Source organism: Perca fluviatilis, chromosome 1, assembly GCF_010015445.1.
Source record: "Perca fluviatilis chromosome 1, GENO_Pfluv_1.0, whole genome shotgun sequence".
NCBI lineage: Eukaryota > Metazoa > Chordata > Actinopteri > Perciformes > Percidae > Perca > Perca fluviatilis.
Window position 1 is genome coordinate 5397174 of NC_053112.1, and position 25000 is coordinate 5422173.

General features: G+C 39.7%; 2 protein-coding genes across 4 annotated transcripts in view; one reads left to right on the plus strand and one right to left on the minus strand.

Moving 5' to 3' along the window:
- acaa1 (acetyl-CoA acyltransferase 1) overlaps positions 1-25000 on the plus strand; it is an 81486-nt gene that overhangs the window by 9781 nt on the left and 46705 nt on the right.
- LOC120563624 (galactose-specific lectin nattectin-like) lies at positions 4388-10008 on the minus strand. Of its 3 annotated transcripts, none has more exons than XM_039807930.1 (7): positions 9947-10008; positions 9688-9754; positions 9322-9384; positions 8656-8745; positions 8146-8280; positions 5692-5803; positions 4388-5589 (listed from the first exon to the last, which is right to left on the minus strand). In XM_039807930.1, the coding sequence occupies exons 3-7, from the start codon at positions 9382-9384 to the stop codon at positions 5522-5524; spliced, it is 468 nt and encodes a 155-aa protein (XP_039663864.1). In that variant the 5' UTR covers positions 9688-9754; positions 9947-10008; the 3' UTR covers positions 4388-5521. The 3 variants fall into 3 exon arrangements, with proteins under 3 accessions (XP_039663864.1, XP_039663873.1, XP_039663881.1); XM_039807939.1 differs by having other exon boundaries at positions 9688-9765; positions 9947-9973; XM_039807947.1 differs by having other exon boundaries at positions 9688-9744; positions 9947-9965.

Genomic DNA, 25000 nt, shown 5'->3' on the forward strand with positions numbered 1-25000 from the left:
GTTGGTACCGGCATCGACGCTTTGAACGATACCTTAGCGCTGCCCTTTAAACCCCTTCGCAGAGCGGGCGCTGGCGAGGACACGGGCTGCTTGAACTGGAGATTGTTCCCGGCCAGCACGCTGGGCATTCGTGGACTGACGGTAGCGAGCGCAGGTGACGGTGGACCGAGATCGCACGGCGCCAGAGCCGGACCCAGCTTGGTCGGGTCTGGGAACTCCGCCGGGCTACCTTCAAACCCGGACGTTAGCACCATCAGTAGGTCAGCTGGTACTCACCTTATCACGCTTTAATGGCGATCTCCCCCAGGATACAGTATTGTGGATCACTAAGGTCTATATGTAGTTATATACTTCAGATACAGTAAAATTAGGGGACCTCTAAGGTCTATATAAGAGACTCTGTGATACAGTATTAGGGGACCACTAAGGTCTATATAAAAGTAGGACTTCAGGATACAGTATTAGGGACCACTGCCCTATAAGAGAGAGACTCTCAGATACAGTAACAATTGCTTAGGGGACCACTAAGGTTCATAAGTAAGAGACTCAGATACAGCATTGGGACCACTAAGGTCTATATAGTGAAGAGACTTTAGATACAGTATTGGGGACCACTCTCATATAGTGAGACTTCAGATACAGCATTAGGGGACCACTAAGGTCTATATAAAAGAGACTTCAGATGGATAGCATTAGGGGACCACAATGGCATGGTCTATATAAAGAGACTCAGATACAGTGTTTGCACCAACGTCCTGCCATAAAAGTAGGCTGATACAACTGCACTTCCCAACTAAATTGTTTGCGGGTTGGTTCATATAACTGCTCACGCCTACGTATGGGCAACAATAGTAGGAGACAGAAGCCGCGTGGTGGATAACCGGCTGCAAAACTGTGGCGTTTATGTTTACAAGAACTGTATTTATCAAAACTGGATTTGGGAAACTGAACTCCTTTTGTGATGGTTCCCATGGGGCTGGTGAGTCCACTACAGACCTATCTATGGGAATAGTAAAAAACGAATAGCAGGAGGCTGGCTATCCTTTGGCACAAAAACTGGACTCTGTGATTAGTGTCATCAGATTGGAAGTTGACTGGTGTATTGCTGTTCAGATAACAATTAACAATAAGGAGTTTACTATCCTGAATGTATATACACCATATGAGTCACATTAAAATGAAGATGAATACTTGAATAGACTGGCTTTCATAAACTCTTTTATTTCCGAAAACCATCCCACAAGTGTTTATGTGGTAGGAGATATGAATGCTTATCTTTCAGACAGGAGTTCACTCTTTGCTAGGCATTTGCTACAGTTCTGTGATGATAATAATCTTATACTATCCAGCCAAAGGCTCTTACCTGCAGATAGCTACTGTTACATAAGTGAGGCATGGCACACTACATGATGTCAAGACCACAGTATCAGTACTTTTGATGCGCATTCTAGCCTGATCTCAATAGAGATTGTGTATGGGGCATCCATGTCTGATCACATTCCTTTTATTATGTTACTTGACTGTGCGAGTCTCCCTGAGATGTCTCAGGAGGTTAATTGGGCCCGTAAGGCTAAACTGGATTGGTCTACGGTCACAAATGAAGATGTGTGTTTATACTGCAGAAGATCTGATGAACGTTTGAGCAATATATCTCTGCCCAAAGATACAATTTTGTGTTCTGATGTAAATTGTAACATAAGCTCTCACCGTGAGGACCGGGGATGTATGAACGTATTGTGGGATCTGTGTATGAGGCCAGTAGGCCATTATTTATTTATCCTTATAAAGACACAGCATCAAGCCAGGGTGGAACAAACATGTGGCGGTTCATCATGCTGAAGCTAAGCATGTTTTTGAGGCCTGGGTTCAGGCAGGCAGGCCCGAGAGCGCCAAGCGCCTCTTGGAACCCAAAAGTGTACTAATGCTAGTTATAAATATGCACTTTGGTATGTCAACAAACATGAGCAAGAAATAAGAGCGGACTCTATGTAATGATGTTACTGGCTTCTGGAAGGAGGTGAGCGCTCTGAACAGGGACAGTGTATCATTACCATGCAACGTAGAGGGAGTCTCTGGGGCTGATAACATAGCTGAGTTGTGGCGGCAACATTACTCTGACCTATTTAATTGTGTTAAAAGCGAACCTTATGAAGTTGGCCATGTTGTCAATAGTGAAACAGTGGGAATCACAGCCAATGAGATCTATCAAGCTTCACAGAGCCAGCTGACAACAAAGCTAGCGATTCAGATCAAATTACTGCAGAGCACCTGAAATGGGCCAGCACGAAGGTTGCAGTTCTTCTTGCCATTTGTTACTGGCTTTATGACACATGGTTTGTTACCAGACTCTCTGTTGTCCATTACTTTGGTAATTAAGGACAAAGCGGGCAAGGTGGGGAGTGGGGATAATTATAGACCTACTGCGTTAGCTAGTACATTATCAAAAGTCCTGGAAAGAATTTTATTGGGTAGGTTGTGTGTTTTTTGTACACTTCAGGTAACCAGTTTGGCTTCATGGCCAAGCACGTTACTGATCTTTGTATCAATGCACTAAAGGAAATGGTACAAACCTACAGAAGACAAAATCCCTCTGTTTTTATTGGTTATATTGATGCCTCCAAGGCTTTTGACAGAGTTAACCATCACAAGCTGTTTTGAAATAACAGTAACTAGAACAGTATACAGTATAATTAGAATCCTGGCTTTTGGTATTCCAATCAGAGCATACCGATCAAATGGGGGGATGTATTCTCTACTCCTTTTGGTGTTGGTAATGGAGTCTGTCAGGGGGGGATACTATCACTGGCCCTCTTTAATATTTACATGGATGACCTGTCTGACCAGCTAAGAGAGTATAAAACAGTACGTATGACTGGTCACATTTAGTGAACCATCTTTTGTATGCTGATGATTTAGCTGTTATCTCTCCTAGCATTGCGGGGTTTCAGGAGTTGTTGAATATATTTTCCGATGTTGGTGTTAAATTTGATGTGAAATATAATGCCAAAAAGAGTTTGGTTATGATCTGTAGAGTGAAAGGGGATAAGGACCTTATTTTTCCATCTTTTCATCTTTCAGGGCAAGTGCTAACTATAGCCTCATGAGACCGTCCTGATCTGGCGAGCTCCAGGTTTCCACTCGCAGATCAGTCTGGCATCTTGAGATAGAGAAAATTTGGAGCCGTTCGCCAAACGACCGGGCCAATCAGCGTTGGTTTTGAGGCGGGTTTAGGTGGTGATAGACAGATGGTTTATCCAATCAGCTAACCAGTATTTTCAGACAGCGGTAGCCCTAATTCTGTTAGCCGCTCGCTAATGCTTTTTGCTCTTGGATCCTTCTTTTGGAATATGGACCAGGAACCTGAAATGGGGCCTTTTATTCCTAAATTCTCGTTACACAAACGGCAAATATCCTTTACCGACATGCTGCTTGCTTGCTGAGCTAACGAGCTATGCTTTGCCTGCAGCAGCAGGGGCTTGTGGTTGTATTTTCATACGCTTCGTGGATCTGATTGGTTCATTTGGCCCGTCTATCACCAACTATAGGTGGTGATAGACAGATGGTTCATCCAATCAGCTAACCAGGATTTTCGCCCCTTCCCCAAAAAGTTCTCCAACGGAAAGTTCCCAGATGGATATGCCGAGCAAATGCGAAGCGATCCATCTGGTGGAGTCAGGTTAAGTGCTAACTGCTTGTTGTAAAATTAAGTATTTGGGTCACATCTTAACGGATCAAATGTCTGATGATGATGATGACATGTATAGACAGAGCCACATGTTATACATACAAGCGAACATGCTCGCCAGGAAGTTTTCATTGTGTTGTGATACTGTCAAGATAAACCTCTTTAGAGCATATTGGACTGCTTTTTACACTGCCCCCTTGTGGGTTAGGGTTTAAAGAGGCAAGTCTCAATAAGCTGCGGGTTGCTTATAATGATTGTTTGCGCATACTACTCAGAAAACCAAGGTGGTGTACTGCAAGTGATTATTAGTGGTATAGCTGTCTTTTTTTAATTTGTGCCTGTTCTTTTGTATCTGTCCTTTTTATTTGTGTTGTTTTTCTAAATGGACCATGAGTCTATTAATAAAAAAGGCTATCATAACCTAATTTTAACCCTAATCCTACACCCAAGTCTTAACCCTCAAACAGCCCTTTAAAGTTGTGGGGTCCAGCATTTTGGCCCCACAAAGCTGTCCGGACCCCACAAGTATACTGTATTCCTGGTTTTTGGACCCCACGAATATAGTTAAACAAGAACACACAAAGAAACACACCCACACACACAGAGATCAGCTCTTGTCTTTAGACCCAGAGGTTGTGAGTTCAAACCCCCAGAGTAAATATTAATGATGTGTCCCTTTTAGAAAACAACAACAGGACCAGACACTGTTTTTGTGACAATATGTCTTTTATTTTTGAATGCTTATTTGAGTATATAGTATATAGTGAAGAGAATCTGCTGAATAAAGAACACAACATATCGGTTTTAGGAATAAAAAGGAGCTAGTTCATTAAACCAGTGGACTATATGAATTATTAATAGTTATTATGAAGTGTTATTATAGTTGCATTCTCCTCTTGTATCACAGAAAGGTCCGACAAAATATACACTTTTATTTTCTATATGGCCATTTTGGATAAAAAGATCGTCACCACTCATGTCTGGTAGGTTTACCTTTGGATGGAGTCAGGCTAGCTGTTTCCAGTCTTTATGCTAAGCTAGGCTAGCTGTTTCCCCCTGTTTCCAGTCTTTATGCTAAACAAGGCTAACGCCTGCTTGAGGGAACTTCATCTTTAGCGTACACACATGAGAGTTGTATCGATCTGAACAATAACTCTCAGAGAGAAATCTAATTAGTGTGTTAATATTTTATCAGATGAGTGGGCGCTGTTTATAACAGATTATATTCAGTAAACTAAAATGGAAAAGATGTGTGAGTATTCAAATGTTTTCTGTATTTCATTGTGTTATTTACTATAGATTTAAGTCCAATTACTTATTTGTTTTTACATTTACATTTGGACGGAGTCAGGCACGCTGTTTCCAGTCTTTATGCTAAGCTAAGCTAGCTGTTTCTGTCCGTTTCCAGTCTTTATGCTAAGCTATGCTAGCTGTTTCCCCCTGTTTCCAGTCTTTATGCTGAGCTAACATCTGCTCGAGGGAACTTCATAGTTAGCGCACACACAAGAGTTGTATCGATCTGAACAATAAGTCTCAGAGAGAAATCTAATTATTATGTTAATATTTTATCAGATGAGTGGGCGCTGTTTATAACAGATTATATTCAGTAAACTAAAATGGAAAAGATGTACTGATGTTTTTGTCCAGCTCAGTGAGCCAGTTTCTGTCTAATTTTAAACCCAAATGTGAACTGTTCCCTAACTCTTCAGATAATAAACAAGTGAAAGTAAGTCATCAGAGAGCAGAGAGCTGTTTCTGTCTGCCGAACAAACTGAAAGTGAATCAATGATAGAGATTATAGATGAGCTGTAGAGGCATCATGATGGCGTGGTAGAGTTACACGCTGTTCTTGGAGCAGACGAAAGAAGCCTGGTTGGTACAAACCCAGTCGAACCAGCTGGTGACTGTAGAGAGAATTTACAACCATGTAAATGATTAAATTCAATGTCTAACTTTTATATTAAAGACTGCAACATACAACAAGTTGTTTTAAATGTTTGTTTTACATCCAACCCAGTTCATCAGAAGACAGTCCTCCACTCCAGGCAGGTTAGGCTCCCCCGCAGCCCAGCTTTTGTATTTCAATCTGGATCCATCACTCCACATCCATGTACCCACCTGGAGGAGAAAGATTGGTTTAAAGTCAAAGGGAAATCAAGAGTTTGTGTTGTTGTAATACTCATTCAGGCAACATGAGGATCCTGCTTGTTTTCTACCGGTCACATAACAGTTAAGGTTAACGGTCTTTATAGTCACATTTAGCAGAGAAAAGGTGACTGAGAGCCAGGTACAGAGCACCGTGAAGTGACGGTCCTTTCAGAGTTACAGTTGAGTTTAGCAGACAAAAAGTGAGCGTCATGCAGCGACGACAGTAAAGTTTAGAAAAAACAAAACGACTAGTTAAGATTAGAAAAAAAGATGGTGGTTTGGATTGAAACACTTCCAGGTGAAAGTCTTGTGTTTTCTCCTTAACTTCTTCAGGACATGAACACCTGTTTCCTGGGTGAAAGTCTTGTGTTTTCTCCTTAACTTCTTCCAGGACATGAACACCTGTTTCCTGGGTGAAAGTCTGGTGTTTTCTCCTTAACTTCTTCAGGACATGAACACCTGTTTCCTGGGTGAAAGTCTTGTGTTTTCTCCTTAACTTCTTTAGGACATGAACACCTGTTTCCTGGGTGAAAGTCTTGTGTTTTCTCCTTAACTTCTTCCAGGACATGAACACCTGTTTCCTGGGTGAAAGTCTTGTGTTTTCTCCTTAACTTCTTCAGGACATGAACACCTGTTTCCTGGGTGAAAGTCTTGTGTTTTCTCCTTAACTTCTTCAGGACATGAACACCTGTTTCCTGGGTGAAAGTCTTGTGTTTTCTCCTTAACTTCTTCAGGACATGAACACCTGTTTCCTGGGTGAAAGTCTTGTGTTTTCTCCTTAACTTCTTCAGGACATGAACACCTGTTTCCCTGGGTGAAAGTCTTGGGTTTTCTCCTTAACTTCTTCAGGACATGAACACCTGTTTCCTGGGTGAAAGTCTTGTGTTTTCTCCTTAACTTCTTCAGGACATGAACACCTGTTTCCTGGGTGAAAGTCTTGTGTTTTCTCCTTAACTTCTTCGGGACATGAACACCTGTTTCCTGGGTGAAAGTCTTGTGTTTTCTCCTTAATGTCTTCCAGGACATGAACACCTGTTTCCTGGGTGAAAGTCTTGTGTTTTCTCCTTAACTTCTTCAGGACATGAACACCTGTTTCTTGGATGAAAGTCTTGGGTTTTCTCCTTAACTTCTTCAGGACATGAACACCTGTTTCCTGGGTGAAAGTCTTGTGTTTTCTCCTTAACGTCTTCAGGACATGAACACCTGTTTCTTGGGTGAAAGTCTTGGGTTTTCTCCTTAACTTCTTTAGGACATGAACACCTGTTTCCTGGGTGAAAGTCTTGTGTTTTCTCCTTAACTTCTTCCAGGACATGAACACCTGTTTCCTGGGTGAAAGTCTTGTGTTTTCTCCTTAACTTCTTCCAGGACATGAACACCTGTTTCCTGGGTGAAAGTCTTGTGTTTTCTCCTTAACTTCTTCCAGGACATGAACACCTGTTTCCTGGGTGAAAGTCTTGTGTTTTCTCCTTAACTTCTTCCAGGACATGAACACCTGTTTCCTGGGTGAAAGTCTTGTGTTTTCTCCTTAACTTCTTCCAGGACATCAACACCTGTTTCCTGGGTGAAAGTCTTGGGTTTTCTCCTTAACTTCTTCAGGACATGAACACCTGTTTCCTGGGTGAAAGTCTTGTGTTTTCTCCTTAACTTCTTCCAGGACATGAACACCTGTTTCCTGGGTGAAAGTCTTGTGTTTTCTCCTTAACTTCTCCAGGACATGAACACCTGTTTCCTGGGTGAAAGTCTTGTGTTTTCTCCTTAACTTCTTCCAGGACATGAACACCTGTTTCCTGGGTGAAAGTCTTGTGTTTTCTCCTTAACCTCTTCAGGAAATGAACTCTGCTCCCCAGCTTCAAAGCCCTGTGTTTTAGGAGACAAACATTTCAGTTCTAAAACAAACAGTTCTTCTTCTTCTGTTATAATGGCGTTTGGCATAACAACTTGTTGCATGACTGCCACCAACTGTTGGGTGTAGCCTTGGGCATCAGGTGGGTGAAAACATGGAGGCCACAATAACAAAAGATTTTCTGCTTTTTTCTTATGCGAGCATCCAAACAGCACATCGCCAATGTTTGTTTGTGTTATCTGCAGGACAACCAACGGGAAAAGACATGGATAATGTGTTTTTTATACATAGGCCTATTTATGAATAACCTGAAACATGTTATGTCTGTGCATGTTTCTTGGGAGAGGCATTTGTCCACAATAAACAGTTTATCGTCATTAAAATATGTTCAGTGAACCAAAGTCACCTATATCAAATGTCAGTTGTCAACAACAAATTTTTTTTTTTGCGATGTCCGTGAAAGTCTCACCTTGTCTGTGTCAGTGCCTCCAATCCAGGAAGTTGTATGTGCACCGGTCACTTGGAAAATGAAGTCTTGGAGGAATGTATTTTCCTCAGCTGAGTAGATGGAAGCCAGATGCCCACCAGCGGTCTGGCAGAAGGTCTAATGGAGACAATATAATCAGTTTACAACATTTAGAAAGAAACTAAAACATAATCACATTATTAACATCTCTCAGGGCAGTTTTACAGTCACAGCACACATTTTTATACTTTTAATAAGTGGTGTGGAAGAAGTATTCTTTACTTCAGTAAAACTACTAATACCACACTGTAAAACTGTTACAGTAAAAGTCCTGATTTAAAAGAGTTACTTAAGAAAAAGTATGTAAATATCATTGGTATTAACGGGTGTTCAAGTCTCGGGAGTGTTTGATCTTTTTTCTAATTATGTGGTATTAGTAGTTTTACTGGAGTAAAGTATTAGAATATGTTGGTATTTAGCATACATGTGTTATGATAGATAGAACTGCTGTACCTCTGCATCGAGCCAGGTCTTTCTCTGCATGTAGAAAGCGAAACAGCGAGTGTCAAACTGAGTCCAACCAGGAGGGCAGGCAGGTTCACCCTGTATGAACAAACACGCCAAAAACAATCAGACTAGTCTATATCGACAACTGTTCATTTACGGATTGTTCCTCCGCAGCGCTGTGGAGATAGAGCTGGCAATGCAAGACTACAATCAGAGCAACCCAACGTGTCAGAGATACTGTTCTGACCTGGGCAGGAGGTTTTCATTTTCTTCACAACACTGTGATCACATAAATTTCAATTTATTATAAGTAACACAATACTTTGAAAACCAACGACATTCATGGTTGGGGAGACTGGACTGATTTTCTACTGTTTAGTGTTAATCACCATCTAACTCAGCCAGTTAAGAGCTACATTTAGCTTTAGATGTTATACGAATATGGTCCCTGTTGCACAGGTTTTTATCAGCTCACAATTTTGGATGCACATTTATATGCAACTTACTAACTGTATGTGCAATAACATCTGCTGAACAGGGTGAACATTTACTCGAAAGTGAAGATTGTAAACTGTTTATTAACAACTGTTTATAATAATAGAACATATATTTTTAATCTGCCAGATCTTTTTGTTGTTATTTTAGTGATTTATTTCTTAAGAGTGTACTTACATATGCAGCTAACAGTCCACTGGACAAACAGAGCAACAAAGCAAACGGAAAGACTGATGTCATCTGTGGAAAGAAGTTAAAGTCAACATATGGCAGACAAGGAAAGAATGTCAGATAATTAATGACTGCAATTGATCATTAATGAGCAATGAATTCATCAAATGAAAGTATCTAGCTAGTTATAATTGTATTGTAAAATAAAGATAAGGTTTAATATTTGATAGATTATCTAATATTTAAAATGTAAATGATTAAATACACCAAGTTTTCCTCAAAATAGAAAATGTCCTCTCGATAAAGACATGAATAGTTATTATTAAAAGTAAAAATAGATCAAACTGTGATAATAGATTGAAATATTATTACCTTTGCTGAGGTGGTGATTGGCTGACACAGAGAAGAAGAACAAGCTGATGACTGTCACTGAAAGAAACTGTCACAGATCTGAATAGTATTAAACACTCAATAATAACAAATAAGTTTAAACGTCACCTGGATTTACTAATACATCCACAATCTGCATTTGATTTTCTGCAATCCAGTATAAACTAAACATATCAAACTTTCAGGCAAAACATTGATTGGTAATGATAACAGTACAGGTTGAAATATCCATTATACTCACATCAATACTCTTTGTTCTGCCTGGTCTGGTTTGGAGGGAAAAGAGAGTCACAGGCCCTTATATACCTTGGAAAGGGGAGTGGTCTTAGTACATCAGTATTAGGGATCACTGTATCAAGGCCATGATACTTCACTCACTCTTTATAAACTTCTAATGTCGATGATGATTGTCATCATGAATCAATATTGTGTATATAGTTTTTTTTTTTTAAAGTCACTGATAACTTTTGTGATTTGGTTTTGGTATATATGTTAATGTTCTTAAATTATGCAACATGTATAATTTGCCACAATGAAGAGGGGAACACATGCTGATCAGGCAAATATCAGATATTCAAAGTAAAATTAGTTTTATTTAATCAAGAGCCCTCTGGTAACAACTTTGTGTTATTGTAGTATCCTGACATGTTCCCAGCCATGTTTACTGGGCTATATTGAGCGTTCATTTTAAAATTATTGTAAAATTTCCAACAGCATTTAAACGCAAAAACTTCGGGAATAATTACTTTGCAGTTAGCTAACGTTAGCTATTAATTGGTGCACCCAGGGGTTCCTCTGCTTCACTCCCAGCCTGTAGGAGGCTACTTCGCCGGGAGGAGAGTGTAAAGCAACAAACTCGTACACCCAGCCAGACCAGAGCTGCTGGCGGGGCGGAGGGACTGTGACATGCGGTGATATTACTAACTAGCTTCCTGCGAAGCACGAGTGTGGGCAAGCCGCTCCGGTCTGGCTGAGCGGGCTTTTGTAACTATTGCTAATTAACATTAGATAGATTTGCAACTAACGTTAGCATCACATTATAAATGACTGACTTGTGACTTTGACTGGCATAAACAATATCACGGGCCCAAACAGACCAGCGACTGGCCAATTAATTTGCCCGACATACTGCTTTACTGGCCCCGGGCCATCGGATCGTTGCTTATGTCAAACCCTGCAGTTCATGAAATTCTTTTGGATTTTCTTAAACCGATTTGTCTTATCAAAGAATCTTCAGGAAGACCACATGGTGCAGTAATAGATCTTTATTCAATTGAAAGACCCTGACTTTCCTTCAGCATCTGTTTCTTTTATACATAGCCACGAAACAGGCACACTCTTCTCATTTGACATCCCGGAAACAACAACTCCATATAAGGTCACTTAAACTCCTCATGCTCTTCCAATCATTTATCTAACCCAGTTGGAGTGATTCCAATAAATCGTTATGAAATGATGTTCAGAACTGTACATAGGAAGAAAAACATGATACCACCTAACCACCTTATTTATCTAAGCTTATTACATCATTTTACACCGGCAGTCTGGCACGCCTCTCTGCTCTCTTGATGCTGGTCTCCCGGTCATTCCCCAGTAAACAAAAATGTGTTTGTTGAACAGCATTATCCTACCATGCCCCTAACCTTTGGAACATGTTAAAAAGCTCATATCAACTGATATTAAACACACACGCGCACACACACACACACACACACACACACACACACACACACACACACACACACACACACACACACACACACACACACACACACACACACACACACACACACACACATACCACTCACACAGTGGGATTAAAACCACCTCTACTCATTACACTATAGCCAACCAACATAACACTCCATTCTTTCTGCGTCCTTCCCAAACAGACCTTTTCTATTACTCTCTTATGTTGCTGGTTCTGTATTTGTTTATTATTACTGCTTTAATGCTGTTATTTGTTTTGTTGCTCTCTGATATTTATGTTCCTTTAATTGTAAGTGCACTGAGACCATATAGCTGCCAACACTTGGCTCCTGAACGTTAGCTACGTTATGGCTATGGGTCTTCTTAAAGAGCATTTTGGGACAATACAAGATTGCTATTGCATATATAGAAAAATGGGTAACAGTATACAATGAGGGTACATTAATTAGCATTGCTTAATGCCTTAATAATCATTAATTAACCGTTAATTACAGTTAAATAAGGTGTCTAATAAAAATGTATAAACAATGTTCATGTTTGTTCATATTAACTAAGGTATTAACTGATGCATTATTTACCATTAGTTAATTCAGTAATAAGCCTAAACTAGAAATAACAGCTAACTACAGTGTCTAACTATCATTTACTGATGTTAATGTTAACTAAGGTATTGATTGATTCATTGTTTAATGTTTTGTAAGATGCGATAAATATAACAAAGATAGATTTATGTAGATTTAAACTTTGGCGATTCTGGCTTTAATAAGGTCTCATTCTCTAAATGATTAGTTGTTGAGATGGACATAATTCCTAAAAAATACAAATGACTGACTTGTGACTTTGACTGGCAAAAACGATATCACTGGCCCAAACAGACCAGCGACTGGCCAATTAATTTGCCCGACATACTGCTTTACTGGCCCCGGGCCATCGGACCGTTGCTTATGTCAAACCCTGCAGTTCATGAAATTCTTTTGGATTTTCTTAAACCGATTTGTCTTATCAAAGAATCTTCAGGAAGACCACATGGTGCAGTAATAGATCTTTATTCAATTGAAAGACCCTGACTTTCCTTCAGCATCTGTTTCTTTTATACATAGCCACGAAACAGGCACACGCTTCTCATTTGACATCCCGGAAACAACAACTCCATATAAGGTCACTTAAACTCCTCATGCTCTTCCAATCATTTATCTAACCCAGTTGTTGGAGTGATTCCCATAAATCGTTCTGAAATGATGTTCAGAACTGCACATAGGCAGAAAAAAATCACCTAACCACCTTATTTATCTAAGCTTATTACACCATTTATGCCGGCGGTCCCAGCATGCACTCTCTGCTCTCTTGATGCTGGTCATTCCCCTACTAAACAAAAATCTGTTTCTTTAAAGAGCCTTGTCCTACCATGCCCCTAACCTTTGGAACGGCCTTCCTCTACATGTTAAAAAAGCTAATATCAACTGATATTAAACACATACACACACACAAACACACACACAGTGGGATTGAAACCCACCTCTACTCATTACATTATAGCCAACCAGAACACACTAGTCTTCCTGTGTCATTCCCAAACAGACCTTTTCACTTATTCTCTTATGTTGCTGGTTCTGTATTTGTTTATTATTACTGCTTTAATGCTGTTATTTGTTTTGTTGCTGTCGTGGAAGTTTCCTTTGCAGCAGGGGGAAGAGTTTTCAGAGTTTAGTAAATTGAAGCAAATAAGACAGACTGAGACTAAAACCAAATTGGGTTTTTGTATTTTATTAAAAAAGATATATTTGCAAATAGGATCATCATGATTTCACAAAAGGCAGCCCAGTGTGGAGTCAGTTTCTCAAATGAGTGAACAGAACACCAGGCTTATATGCATCTTCAGAGTGACAGCACACACGCACTTGGATTATTATGACGCTACAATTTTGACAGGCAATCTGATACACATGAAGACAATCAGAGGAATACAAGAGACATCTCGGAGTCATCTCACCTCCTCCTCCCTGTACGACTTTCACCCCCCAGTTACAGCTAAACTGGCATGGGAAAACATGAGATAGTTTTAGGGTGACCTTGTACCTTTATCGGTTCAGGCAAACAGTGCTGTCATATTGTTCCAGACTGGACGTCTCACAAAGTTAGAATCAAAATCTGCATGTGGGAAATGAGATAAACTCTTTCAGCATTTGTGAGAGAGGTAAAGTACGAATTAAACATAAAAATATAAGGAATTGTGCTTAAATGTAATTTTCCCATTACATTGCTCTCTGATATTTCTGTGTTCCTTTAATTGTAAAGTGCACTGAGACCATGTAGCTGCCAACACATAGCTCCTGAATATTGCTACATTGTGTCTAACCGTGGATTTCCACCAGATGTTTATTTTGTTTCTGTGCTCGACTTCCTGTCCCGCGCTATCTGTCGTGTGCTGAATTGCTGCGGAGCTCTCCGGCGTCTGGCAAAAATAGAAGCTCTGCGTATCTGCTGCGGACCACCAGAGCTGGGACGCAGTCGGAACGCAGCCGTTATGCAACCGGTGGATATGCACACATTGACTTTAATGGAAACCCACTGACTCCACTGACTCGGAGCCGTTCCGCATCTGGCGGTAAGGGTCTTCTTAAAGAGCATTTTGGGAACGAGTATAAGATTGCTACTGCATGTACAGAAAAAGCTTCTTCTCTTGGACAACAATCAAGTCCGAGGATGTCAAAGCCCTCCAAGCTCATGCATTATTCCTGCGTGGATGTTGTAATGTGGTGGAAGAACTTCAGTTCATGCAAGAGTTAAATACCAACTAACTTTTAAATGGTTATTTCCAAGTTGCCCTTCAAGATCATGGAATGATGGAGAGGCTAATTGCATGACATTTGGGAAGCCTCAAATGACAAATTTCAAAAACATGGTTGCATTTCTTGAGAGACATGTGATAGTCTTGGCAGACCCAATCTTTGGGATTGTTGATGGTGTAAGCCAAGTTTAAACCGCAGTCAAAGAGCAGAATGAAAGGAAGCAGTTTTTCTACTACAGTGATACCAATGGATTCTGATGAAGACAAAGAAAGAGACCATGTCACAACAGGTCTGAGTTGATTCGAACGCACCATAAATAGGCGTAAATCTCCCTCCTGAACAATCTGTCCCCCTCACTTCTTAAATTATGGCTATGCCGCTGTGTTCAATACCATCATCAGTTTTGCGGACGACACCACCGTAGTTGGACTCGTAAGCAGACAATGACGAAACAGCCTAGAGGGAGGAGGTACAACATCTGGCTCAGTGGTGTCAGCATAACAACCTAGACCTTAACAACTAAAATCAAGGAGGTGATGATAGATTTCAGCCGGTCAAGGTGTACTGAACATCCCAGTCTCTGCAGGACATCTACGCAGGCCAACTTAAAAGGAAAGCCAGCTGTATAATAAAGGACCCATCCCACCCTGGACACTGCCTGTTCTCACCCGCCCCTCCGAGAGTGGGTACAGATCACTAACATGTAAAACAAATGGGCTGAAAAACAGCTTCTTTCTGGAAGCTGTAAAGATGCCCCCCCCCCCCCTAAAAAAACCCCCTATAGACGGGGTGCAAAACATGTACGTAAAAATAGAACTGTGTGTAATTAAAGAAAACAACAGGAAGTGAAAAATACAGATAGATTTATGTAGATTTAAATGTTGGAGTTTCTCTAACAGATTAGCTGTTGAGATGGACATGATTCCTAAAACATAACACATCCTGAAACACGTGTGACGTTTTGACTGTGAAGAAAGTTTTGATCATTAAAGGAGAATAATCATTTCCTTTACATACAGTAAAAAATAACATTTGCACCATAAATTGTTGCATCAAAATTCACCAGAATGCAGGAAATGAAGTGTTTGGCAGAAAATATTTTGACGACCCCAGTTATAATGTGTCCCCAGACGACCCCCAGTTATAATGTGTCCCCCCCCCAACCAAAGCTACACCCCTGAGTGAGAGGCAGAAACATCATGATCATGATCATGCACAACAAAACAAAACATGCAAGAATTAAATCCCTCTCCTTAACCATGGATTAATTAAATCCCAATTGGCCGTGAATGCCAAAACACTTATTCATGCAAATAATCTCAAAATGAAATAGCACAACGTGGTGTAAACATAAACCATAACGCTTACAAGCCAGAGAGCGGAGTTGACAAAATACTTTCCCCCATGGGTGGCTTGTGGCCCGGAGGTGAAATGGTTACCCCACAACCACAAGGTTGGTGGATCAATCCCAGGTCATGTCAAAGTGTCCCTGAGCAGGGCACTGAACCTTAAGTTCCTCCCTGGAGGCAGCCAGTTAAATGCAGTAATAGACTTTCACTATGTTGTACTGTGTGTATGTAACAATTAAGAATCAAGTTTCACCTTTTCTGAAACGCTTATTCGTTCCTTGGGAGTGTTTGTGCCTAAAATTAACTGTCATCGCTGCATTACACTCACTTTTTCTGGCTAACCTCCACTACCATGGCCCCTGAAAGAACGGTCATCTAGCGGTGCCTGTAGCCAGCTCACAGTCACCTTTTGGCGTCTAAACAACTGCTGTCCCGGGGCTCTGTAGCAGCTGAATAAAACCAGCAACTGCTGCTCAGAGTTTATCGTTCTATGCATAGACTATTCATGTTACAGCACTTCACTTCGTTTAAAACACTTATTTTTTAGGTTATAGTTAATATTGGGTCTAGGCAATTGGTGACGTAACATTGATCTCTTCGACATTTTGTCCCCAGTGGGGATAAAAATAATTGAGCAGAAGCAGGGATATGTAGACCAGAAAGGGGGAAATCACACACATCACACACACACACACACACACGGATAAAAATGTGTTTCAGTACTGGAAATATGAAATAAATTTCATACAAAAATCTGAGAAGGGTTCCAACATAACAATTTCAGATTGTTATCTGAAAAGGGAATTTTTTTAAAAATTCTATTCACAACGAGAGTTATCCCAGGACACTTTACAGATAGAGTAGGTCTAGATAAAATTATAATTTACAAAAACCAATCAATTTGAATTTTCCGCGAGCAAGTATTTGGTGCGACAGTGGTGAGGATTGTGTACTCATCTACGCTATTGCAGTCAATGAGACAGAGCATCTTTAAACATCAGTTTGTCACTAATTGATCTTTGTGGAAATACATTACAGGCATCTATGTGTTGTCTAAACACAGTACACTAATTGTCTCAATGTTCTAGTAAGAGATGAATTTTGGACAGCAGTTTAAAATTCAGCATTTTCATGCATAAAGACTGGAAACAGCTAGCCTAGCTTAGCATAAAGACTGGAAACAGCTAGCCTGACTCCGCCCAAAGGTAAACCTACCAGACATGAGTGGTGATGATCTTTTTATCCAAAATGTCCAGATAGAAAATAAAAGTGTATATTTTACCGGAAGTTTCTGTGATACAAGAGGAGAATGCAACTATAATAACACTTCATAATAACTATTAATAATTCATATAGTCCACTGGTTTAATGAACTGGTTACTTTTTATTCTTAAAACTGATGTGTTGTGTTCTTTATTCAGCTGATTTCCTTTACTACATAATCAACTAAGCATTCAAAAATAAAAGACATATTGTCACAAAAACAGTGTCTGGTCCTGTTGTTGTCTAAAAGGGACACATCATTAATATTTACTCAGGAGGTTTGAACTCACAACCTTCAGGTCTAAAGACCTGATTTGATCTCAATGAGGTATTGGCCAGGTGATGAGACAACTGGCTTCATGACATCAAATAGACAATGTGCAGGACTGCTTCAAAATGTTGATGTTGAAATACTGTCACTAATTTCACTTTGTCTAGTAAGGTCTGTTATTTATTTTATTAAGTCGACCCCGGTCAATGGAATTGCAAAGCAAATGCAGGATTGTAATATATATATATATATATATACATACATACATACATACATACATATACACACATATATATACTGTCAAAAATTCATGAAATACTAGTAAGTTATTAGAATGTCTTTGTCTAGACCAGTGGTGGAATGTAAATACTTCAGTCCAAATGTTGAGGTACTTGTACTTTACTTGAGTCTTTTCTTTTCATGCCACTTTCTCCTTCTACTCCATTACATTTTAGAGAGAAATATTGTACTTTTTACTCCACTAAATTCATCTGTTACAGCTTTAGTTACTAGTTACTTTACACATTAAGATTTCTGCACACACAACACAATGTTTTATTGTAAATGAAACTATCCAACAATATAACGACCTACAAGATATATATATATATATATATATATATATATATATATATATATATATATATATATATATATATATATATATATATAGATGCCTGTAATTTATTTAATTAAGTCTACCAGGGTTGACTTAACAACATGACTTTATTAAACTGGTCTGATTGTTAATATGAATCAGGTGTGTTAATGCAGGGACACGTTTAAAACATGCAGGGCAGTTGTCCACATCTTAATGCCTGATTAGATATACAGTATGTATGATCACCTTGCAAGACTAGGGGCTCGAACTCAGAACCTTTGACACCGTTAGCAGGTGCTGATCTCATGGAGCTATTATCTGGCCTCGCAGCATTTAGTAGACAAGGGGCAGGACTGCTAAGCTAGGCTAGCTGTTTCCCCCTGTTTCCAGTCTTTATGCTAAACTAAGCTAACGTCTGCTACAGGGAACTTCATATTTAGCATACACACATGATAGTTCGATCTGAACAATAAGTCTCAGAGAGAAATCTAATTAGTGTGTTAATATTTTATCAGATGAGTGGGCGCTGTTTATAACTGATTATATTCAGTAAACTTAAATGGAAAAGATGTACTGATGTTTTTGTCCAGCTCAGTGAGCCAGTTTCTGTCTAATTTTAAACCCAAATGTGAACTGTTCCCTAACTCTTCAGATAATAAACAAGTGAAAGTAAGCAGAGAGCAGAGAGCTGTTTCTGTCTGCCAAACAAACTGAAAGTAAATCAATGATAGAGATTATAAATGAGCTGTAGAGGCATCATGATGGCGTGGTAGAGTTACACCCACAGGTTCTTGGAGCAGACGAAAGAAGCCTGGTAGGTACAACCCGCGTCGTTCCAGTTATCTGTAGAGAGTTTACAACCAATGTAACTGATTACATTTAATGTATAACTTTTATATTTAAGACTGCATCATACAACAAGATGTTTTAAATGTATTGTTTACCTCTCCAGTTTTCCCCTCCACAACAGTTGTTAGGCTCCCCCGCACCCCAGCTTTTGTAGTCAAATTTGGATCCATCAATCCACGTACCCACCTGGAGGAGAAAGATTGGTTTAAAGTCAAGGTGAAATCAAGAGTTCTTGTTGTTGTAATACTCATTCAGGCCACAAGAGGATCCTCCTTATTTTCTACAACAATTCGAGAGACACAAGGCATTCTCATGAACGTGTCTGTACAACCCGGACGTTTGGGCAGTGGCTGTCAACAACAGAAATGACGCAAAAAGCGCCCTTCAGTGTGTGTGTAGAACGCACCGGGGAGAGCAGCAGCTACACGGCGTAGTAAGATGACGTAGCACTAAGAGGGACTATGGTAGCGAGTAGTATGAAAGCCCGAAATCTGCATAGGGAGGTTGGTTGGGGGGGTGGATGGGCCAAACAACACAGGACTTTCACCCAGGAGACTGGGGATCGTGTACTGCGTGTCAAGTTTCCTGAACCCCATGACCTTACAAATAAGTATATTAGGGTGCAAATCCTCCATCATAACAGCAATGCGTCAAGATACAAACGCGCCTGGCTTTTAAAGGGAATGGGAGATGATCTCTGATTGGTTTATTTCATGTTACGCCCAAAACACACCTCTGATTAATGAAGACACTAAGAACAACCCTTTAGAACCAGGCGCCCGGCGCACGGACACTTTTTTACCGCCGTCAAACTAGCAAAAGTGGATTTGGACACGCCCTAAACACACCTGCACCAGGCGCTTCACACCATGCACTCAGATCGTTAAAATAGGGCCCCAAGAGTTATTCACAGCTGACTCTGAGTTGATGGAAACTAGTGGTGGGCGGATCGATCCAAATTAGAGTGCGGATCGGGCCGCATTTTTCTGTCCGAGCCCGGCCCGCGTCTGACAGAGCAGTAACCGAACCCGACCCGAGCCCGACAGGCGTTAAGATATTTGTGTCCGAACCCGACCCGAGTCTGGCACAGTTAAAATCTCAAGAGATTCAGTGTCACAGATTGAGCATTGAGACAGTTTGACTTTGGAGCAGCCAACACATTCACCCTGACAACGAAAAGATCATCACACAATCACACAAACAATACATGCAGCGATGCTGAAACTTCATCCCAGAGTCTCCCAGAGTCTCCCACAGTCTCCCAGAGTCTCCCACAGTCTCTCAGAGTCTCCCACAGTCTCCCAGAGTCTCCCACAGTCTCCCAGCGTCTATCAGAGTCCATCAGAGTCCATCAGAGTCTCCCAGTGTCTACCAGAGTCCATCAGAGTCTCCCAGAGTCTCCCAGAGTATATCAGAGTCTATCAGAGTCTCCCAGAGTCTCCCAGAGTCTCCCAGAGTCTATCAGAGTCTATCAGAGTCTCCCAGAGTCTCCCAGAGTATATCAGAGTCTCCCAGAGTATATCAGAGTCTCCCAGAGTCTCCCAGAGTCTCCCAGAGTATATCAGAGTCTCTCAGAGTCTCCCAGAGTCTCCCAGAGTATATCAGAGTCTCCCAGAGTCTCCCAGAGTATATCAGAGTCTCCAAGAGGTATTTTCGTTTCCAGAGTCTGACGTGCAGCGGTCCAGAACTCCAGCTGATGACCAGTCCTCCAGCGCTTCAGCCCTCGATGTTGTGCAGCGAACCAGAGCCCGTGCTGTCCAGTGCTCCAGAGTTGACTGGAGTTCCTGAGCCTCCGCCGACGCCCAGCGGTCCAGAGTCTACGCTGACCGACCTCCCAGAGTCTACGCTTACGGGCGACCCAGAGACTTTGCCGGTCTCCGGAGCCTCAGAGACTTTGCCGGTACCCTAGCCTGGGTAAACCCTGACGAACTTCCGGCAAATTTGAGATTTGCTCTGCAAGTCAGTCTGGCGAAGAGCCCGTTCAAACCCATTTTCCAATGTCCCCAAAACCGAGGCACCGTTGAGGAGGGCTTTACGCGACGACGATAGCGCAGCGACGGCGAGCAGCTTTTTGTTTACATTCAACATTCAACCGAAGCGCAGCGTCACCCAGATCGTTGCTCTGATTGGTTGAAGGGCTATCCAATTGCGCCCAGAGGCATTTGAGCAGCGTCCGTTGGTGTCGCCCACTTTGGAAATGAGCTGTCAATGAACCTTTCCTAGACCCACTCTCAGCTACAACTGAGAAGGGTCTGGTGTCAACCAGGCTACCGGTGCCCGGCTTCCCAGAGATTCCTGCTTCCCGTGTTTTGTCGGTGCTCTGGCCAACTCCTGATCTTGTTGCCTTGTTGGCGGACTCCAGCCCAGCTGACCCATCGCTGGGCTTCAGCCAAGCTGATCCTTCGCCTGACTGGCCCTCAGAGGTTTTCAGCCTTCACTGGCCAGCCAGGTCTCCCAAGGGATTCGGCCTTCGCTGCCGGCCTCCAGAGGGGTTAGATTAAATTTGCTGCCGCTAGGGTGTGTCTAGATTTCTAGGCTAGGTATACGCAGTATACCCACTAAGAAAGCTCCAAAATTTTTATTTATTTTTAACCTGATGAAGGTCTAAGACCGAAACGTTGTATTTTCTAAATAAATAATTGCTTGCGTAATGGTCAGTGTGCAGGATTCTTTTTAAATTCCATATACGCAACAATATACTTTCCATTATATTTGTGATATATTTTGAATTGTCATCTGTGTGTTTCATCTTCACATAGGCTAAATAAATGTATTTCCACTGTAAATTGGAGCATAAAAGTGTATCAGAATACAGGAAATGAAGTCGTTTATCCTCAAAACTTCCCTTGTGGAGGACACCCAGACCCCCCACTATATGTCCACCATCCCCCAATGGCAGATTCTGGCCCATAAAATATATATATATATATATATATATTTTTTTTTTGAGTTAATTTGTTTATTTGAGCAGTTATCATTCTGCTCAAAGGGAGTGGGCAGAAGCAAAAGAGCTTATAAGCGCCCCCCCCCCATAAAATAATACAATAAAATTTCTCATTTCACAATAGTACAAAAAAACATATTGCAAAACAACACAACGAAACAATATCAAACAAACAATATAACAATCAAAACAAATACAAAACAGAACAAAACAAAAATGGATTATATACACTTCCAATGGTAGAAATACTCCTAATGGCTAATCATTTCTTCTTCTTTATACTTGTCGAAAATCTTTTGTTTGTATCTATATTTAAAAAGGTTGATATTTGGACATTGTTTCATCTCCATCTCCAACTTATTCCACAAATGCACCCCATAACTGTAAGGCTAAAACTTTTCAAAGTTGTACTATGTTTCTGCGTCCTAAAGTTTAAATCATCACGTAATTCATAACCACCAGTACATTCTTGGAACCTTCCTTGTATTTGGCTTGGTAACAATTTGTGCCTTGCTTTATATAGCATCTGTATCGATTGGAACTCAACAATGTCATAAAACTTCATGATCTTGGATTTTAAAAATAATGAGTTTGTGGGGTCCAAAAACCCAACTTTATGAATTAGTCGGATAGCTCTTTACTAGTGGTTTTAATGTGCTTTTATAAGTACTACCCCATACCACAGAACTATAATGTAAATAGGGCAAGATTAGAGAACAGTATAAAGTATGCAGAGCTTTGATGTTTAAAATATGCTTTACTTTTGCAATTACTGCAATGCTTCTTGATATTTTAGTGATTAAGTATTTAATATGAGAGTGCCAAGTAATTTTATCATCTATAATAACTCCTAGAAATTTGATTTCATGCACCAGCTCTATAACAACACCCTCTATCTCAATTGCTTCCTGAGCATTGGAATTACCGTTTCCAAATATCATCATTTTGCTTTTACTCAGATTTAATGATAATTTTTATTTTGACTGACTATATTAACACGTTTGAGTTCCAAGCTTACAATTTGACACAGTTGTTGTAAATCGTTTCCAAATGCCAAAATATTTGTATCGTCTGCAAACAAAATAAATCTAAGTATTTGAGATGTTTTACAAATATCGTTTATATATATATGTTAAACAATTTTGGACCCAAAATGGAACCTTGAGGTAAGCCACACACCATTTCTTGATAACTTGACTGATAATCTCCTATTGTCACATATTGTTTTCTGTTTTTTAAATAACTAGTAACCCACTGTAGTGCTACCCCTCTAATCCCATACCGTTCTAGCTTATTAATTAAAATATCATAATTTATTGTGTCAAATGCCTTACTTAGGTCAATAAATAACCCTATTGAATATTTCTTGTTGTCTACAGCATTAGTTATTTCATCAATTATATCAAAGAGTGCATGTGAAGTTGAACAATTATTCCTAAAACCGTACTGGTTATCTACGAGTAATTTATTTCTTTCAATAAAGCTATCAAGTCTAGAAGAGAAAACCTTCTCTAAGATTTTTGAAAATTGCAGTAAAAGGGAAACAGGTCTATAGTTAGTAAAGAAATGCTTATCTCCTGCCTTAAACAGAGGAATCACTTTAGCTACTTTCATACTATCAGGAAATTGGCGAGTTTGCAATGATAAGTTGCAAATGAATGAAACGGCTTACAGATACTTTCAATAACACATTTTAAGGTCTTCATATCCATATCATAATAATCTGTCAAGGTTTTACTTTTACACCCTCTAACAATGTCCAATATCTCGTTTTCCTCCACAGGTTTAAGAAACAACGTATTCGGATTTGTGTCTTGCACTTATAGCTTCCAACAGTTGCAATATTTGCAGCAAGGTTTGGGCCAACATCTACAAAGAATTTGTTAAATGTGTTGACTATAATCTTCCTATTATTTATAGTTTTGTCTTCATCTCTGAAGTATTGTGGGTAATTGATCCTTCTAGGTTTATTTCTAATTAAACTATTTAAAATATTACATAAACCTTTGCTATTATTCTTATTTCTATCTAACCATTTGTTGTAATAATCCTGTTTACATTTTCGTATAATACCGATCAATTTATTTTTTATATTTCTTATATTTTTCCTCCGCTTCTTTTGTTCTATCTTTTATACATTTTTTGTAAAGTAAATTTTTTTTCTTGCAAGCATTCAGTAATCCCTTAGACATCCATTTGTTTTCTTTGTACTTTCTTTTTTTACAAAAAAGTTTTATTGGGCAATTGTTATCAGAAACTTTTTGAAATACTCGCACAAACTCATCATATGCCTTGTTAGAGTCATTGTGTCTATATATGATACTCCAATCTTGCATTAATAAATCCTTTTTAAATACTTCAATAGTTTTCTCTGTTTTTACCCTACTAAACCAATACATGAAATCCTCTTCATTTTTTTGATATTAATTTTTATTTAATACAAAAACAAAAACTGGGAGGTGATCAGTAATATCATTTATCATTAATCCGCTGACTGTATTACTTTATATTTCATTGGAAAAAATATTATCAATTAATGTAGCACTATGGTTTGTAATTCTACTGGGTTTAGTTATTAGAGGAAACAAACCTATACTAAATAGAGTATTAATAAATTCGTCAGTCTTTTTATGTTTATTTGGGTTTAGCAGATCAATGTTAAAATCACCCCCAACAAACATGAGTTTCTGATTTGAGTGTGAAAAGTGCTCCTCCATTCAATTATTAAACACATCTATGTTGGACCCTGGTGTTCTATAAATACAACTTACAATTATATTTTTCTTTTTTGTCCTTACAATTTCAATAGTGAGACATTCAAGTATATCATCCACCACCATAGTCATATTTTCAATCATTTTATAACCATAATTTAAGTCTACAAACATTGCTACGCCCCCACCATACTTATTCATTCTGTTCTGACTTATAAACTCATAACTTTCAATACTAAAATCCATTTCTCTCTCATTATGTATCCATGTTTCTGTTATTAGAATCACACTGAATGGATTTAGAAACAATTTTACTATTGAAGTGGATTACTGAGAATGTATTAACATTTTTGAAATTGCCATTGTACATTATATGTACAGTGCCTTGCGAAAGTATTCGGCCCCCTTGAACGTTTCGACCTTTTGCCACATTTCAGGCCTCAAACATAAAGATATAAAACTGTAATTTTTTGTGAAGAATCAACAACAAGTGGGTCCCAATTATGAAGTGGAACGAAATTCATTGGCTATTTCAAACTTTTTTAACAAATAAAAAACTGAAAAAGTGGGCGTGCAAAATTATTCAGCCCCTTTACTTTCAGTGCAGCAAACTCTCTCCAGAAGTTCAGTGAGGATCTCTGAATGATCCAATGTTGACCTAAATGACTAATGATGATAAATAGAATCCAGCTGTGTGTAATCAAGTCTCCGTATAAATGCACCTGCTCTGTGATAGTCTCAGAGGTCCGTGTAAAGCGCAGAGAGCATCATGAAGAACAAGGAACACACCAGGCAGGTCCGAGAT

Coding starts and splice junctions, on each gene's coding strand:
- LOC120563624 (XM_039807930.1), bottom strand. CDS start 9,384: ATGACATCAGTCTTTCCGTTTGCTTTGTTGCTCTGTTTGTCCAGTGGA. Junction 8,746..9,321: donor GTGGACTGTTAGCTGCATAT/GTAAGTACACTC, acceptor TTGTTCATACAG/GGTGAACCTGCCTGCCCTCC. Junction 5,590..5,691: donor TCTGATGAACTGGGTTGGAT/GTAAAACAAACA, acceptor TTCTCTCTACAG/TCACCAGCTGGTTCGACTGG.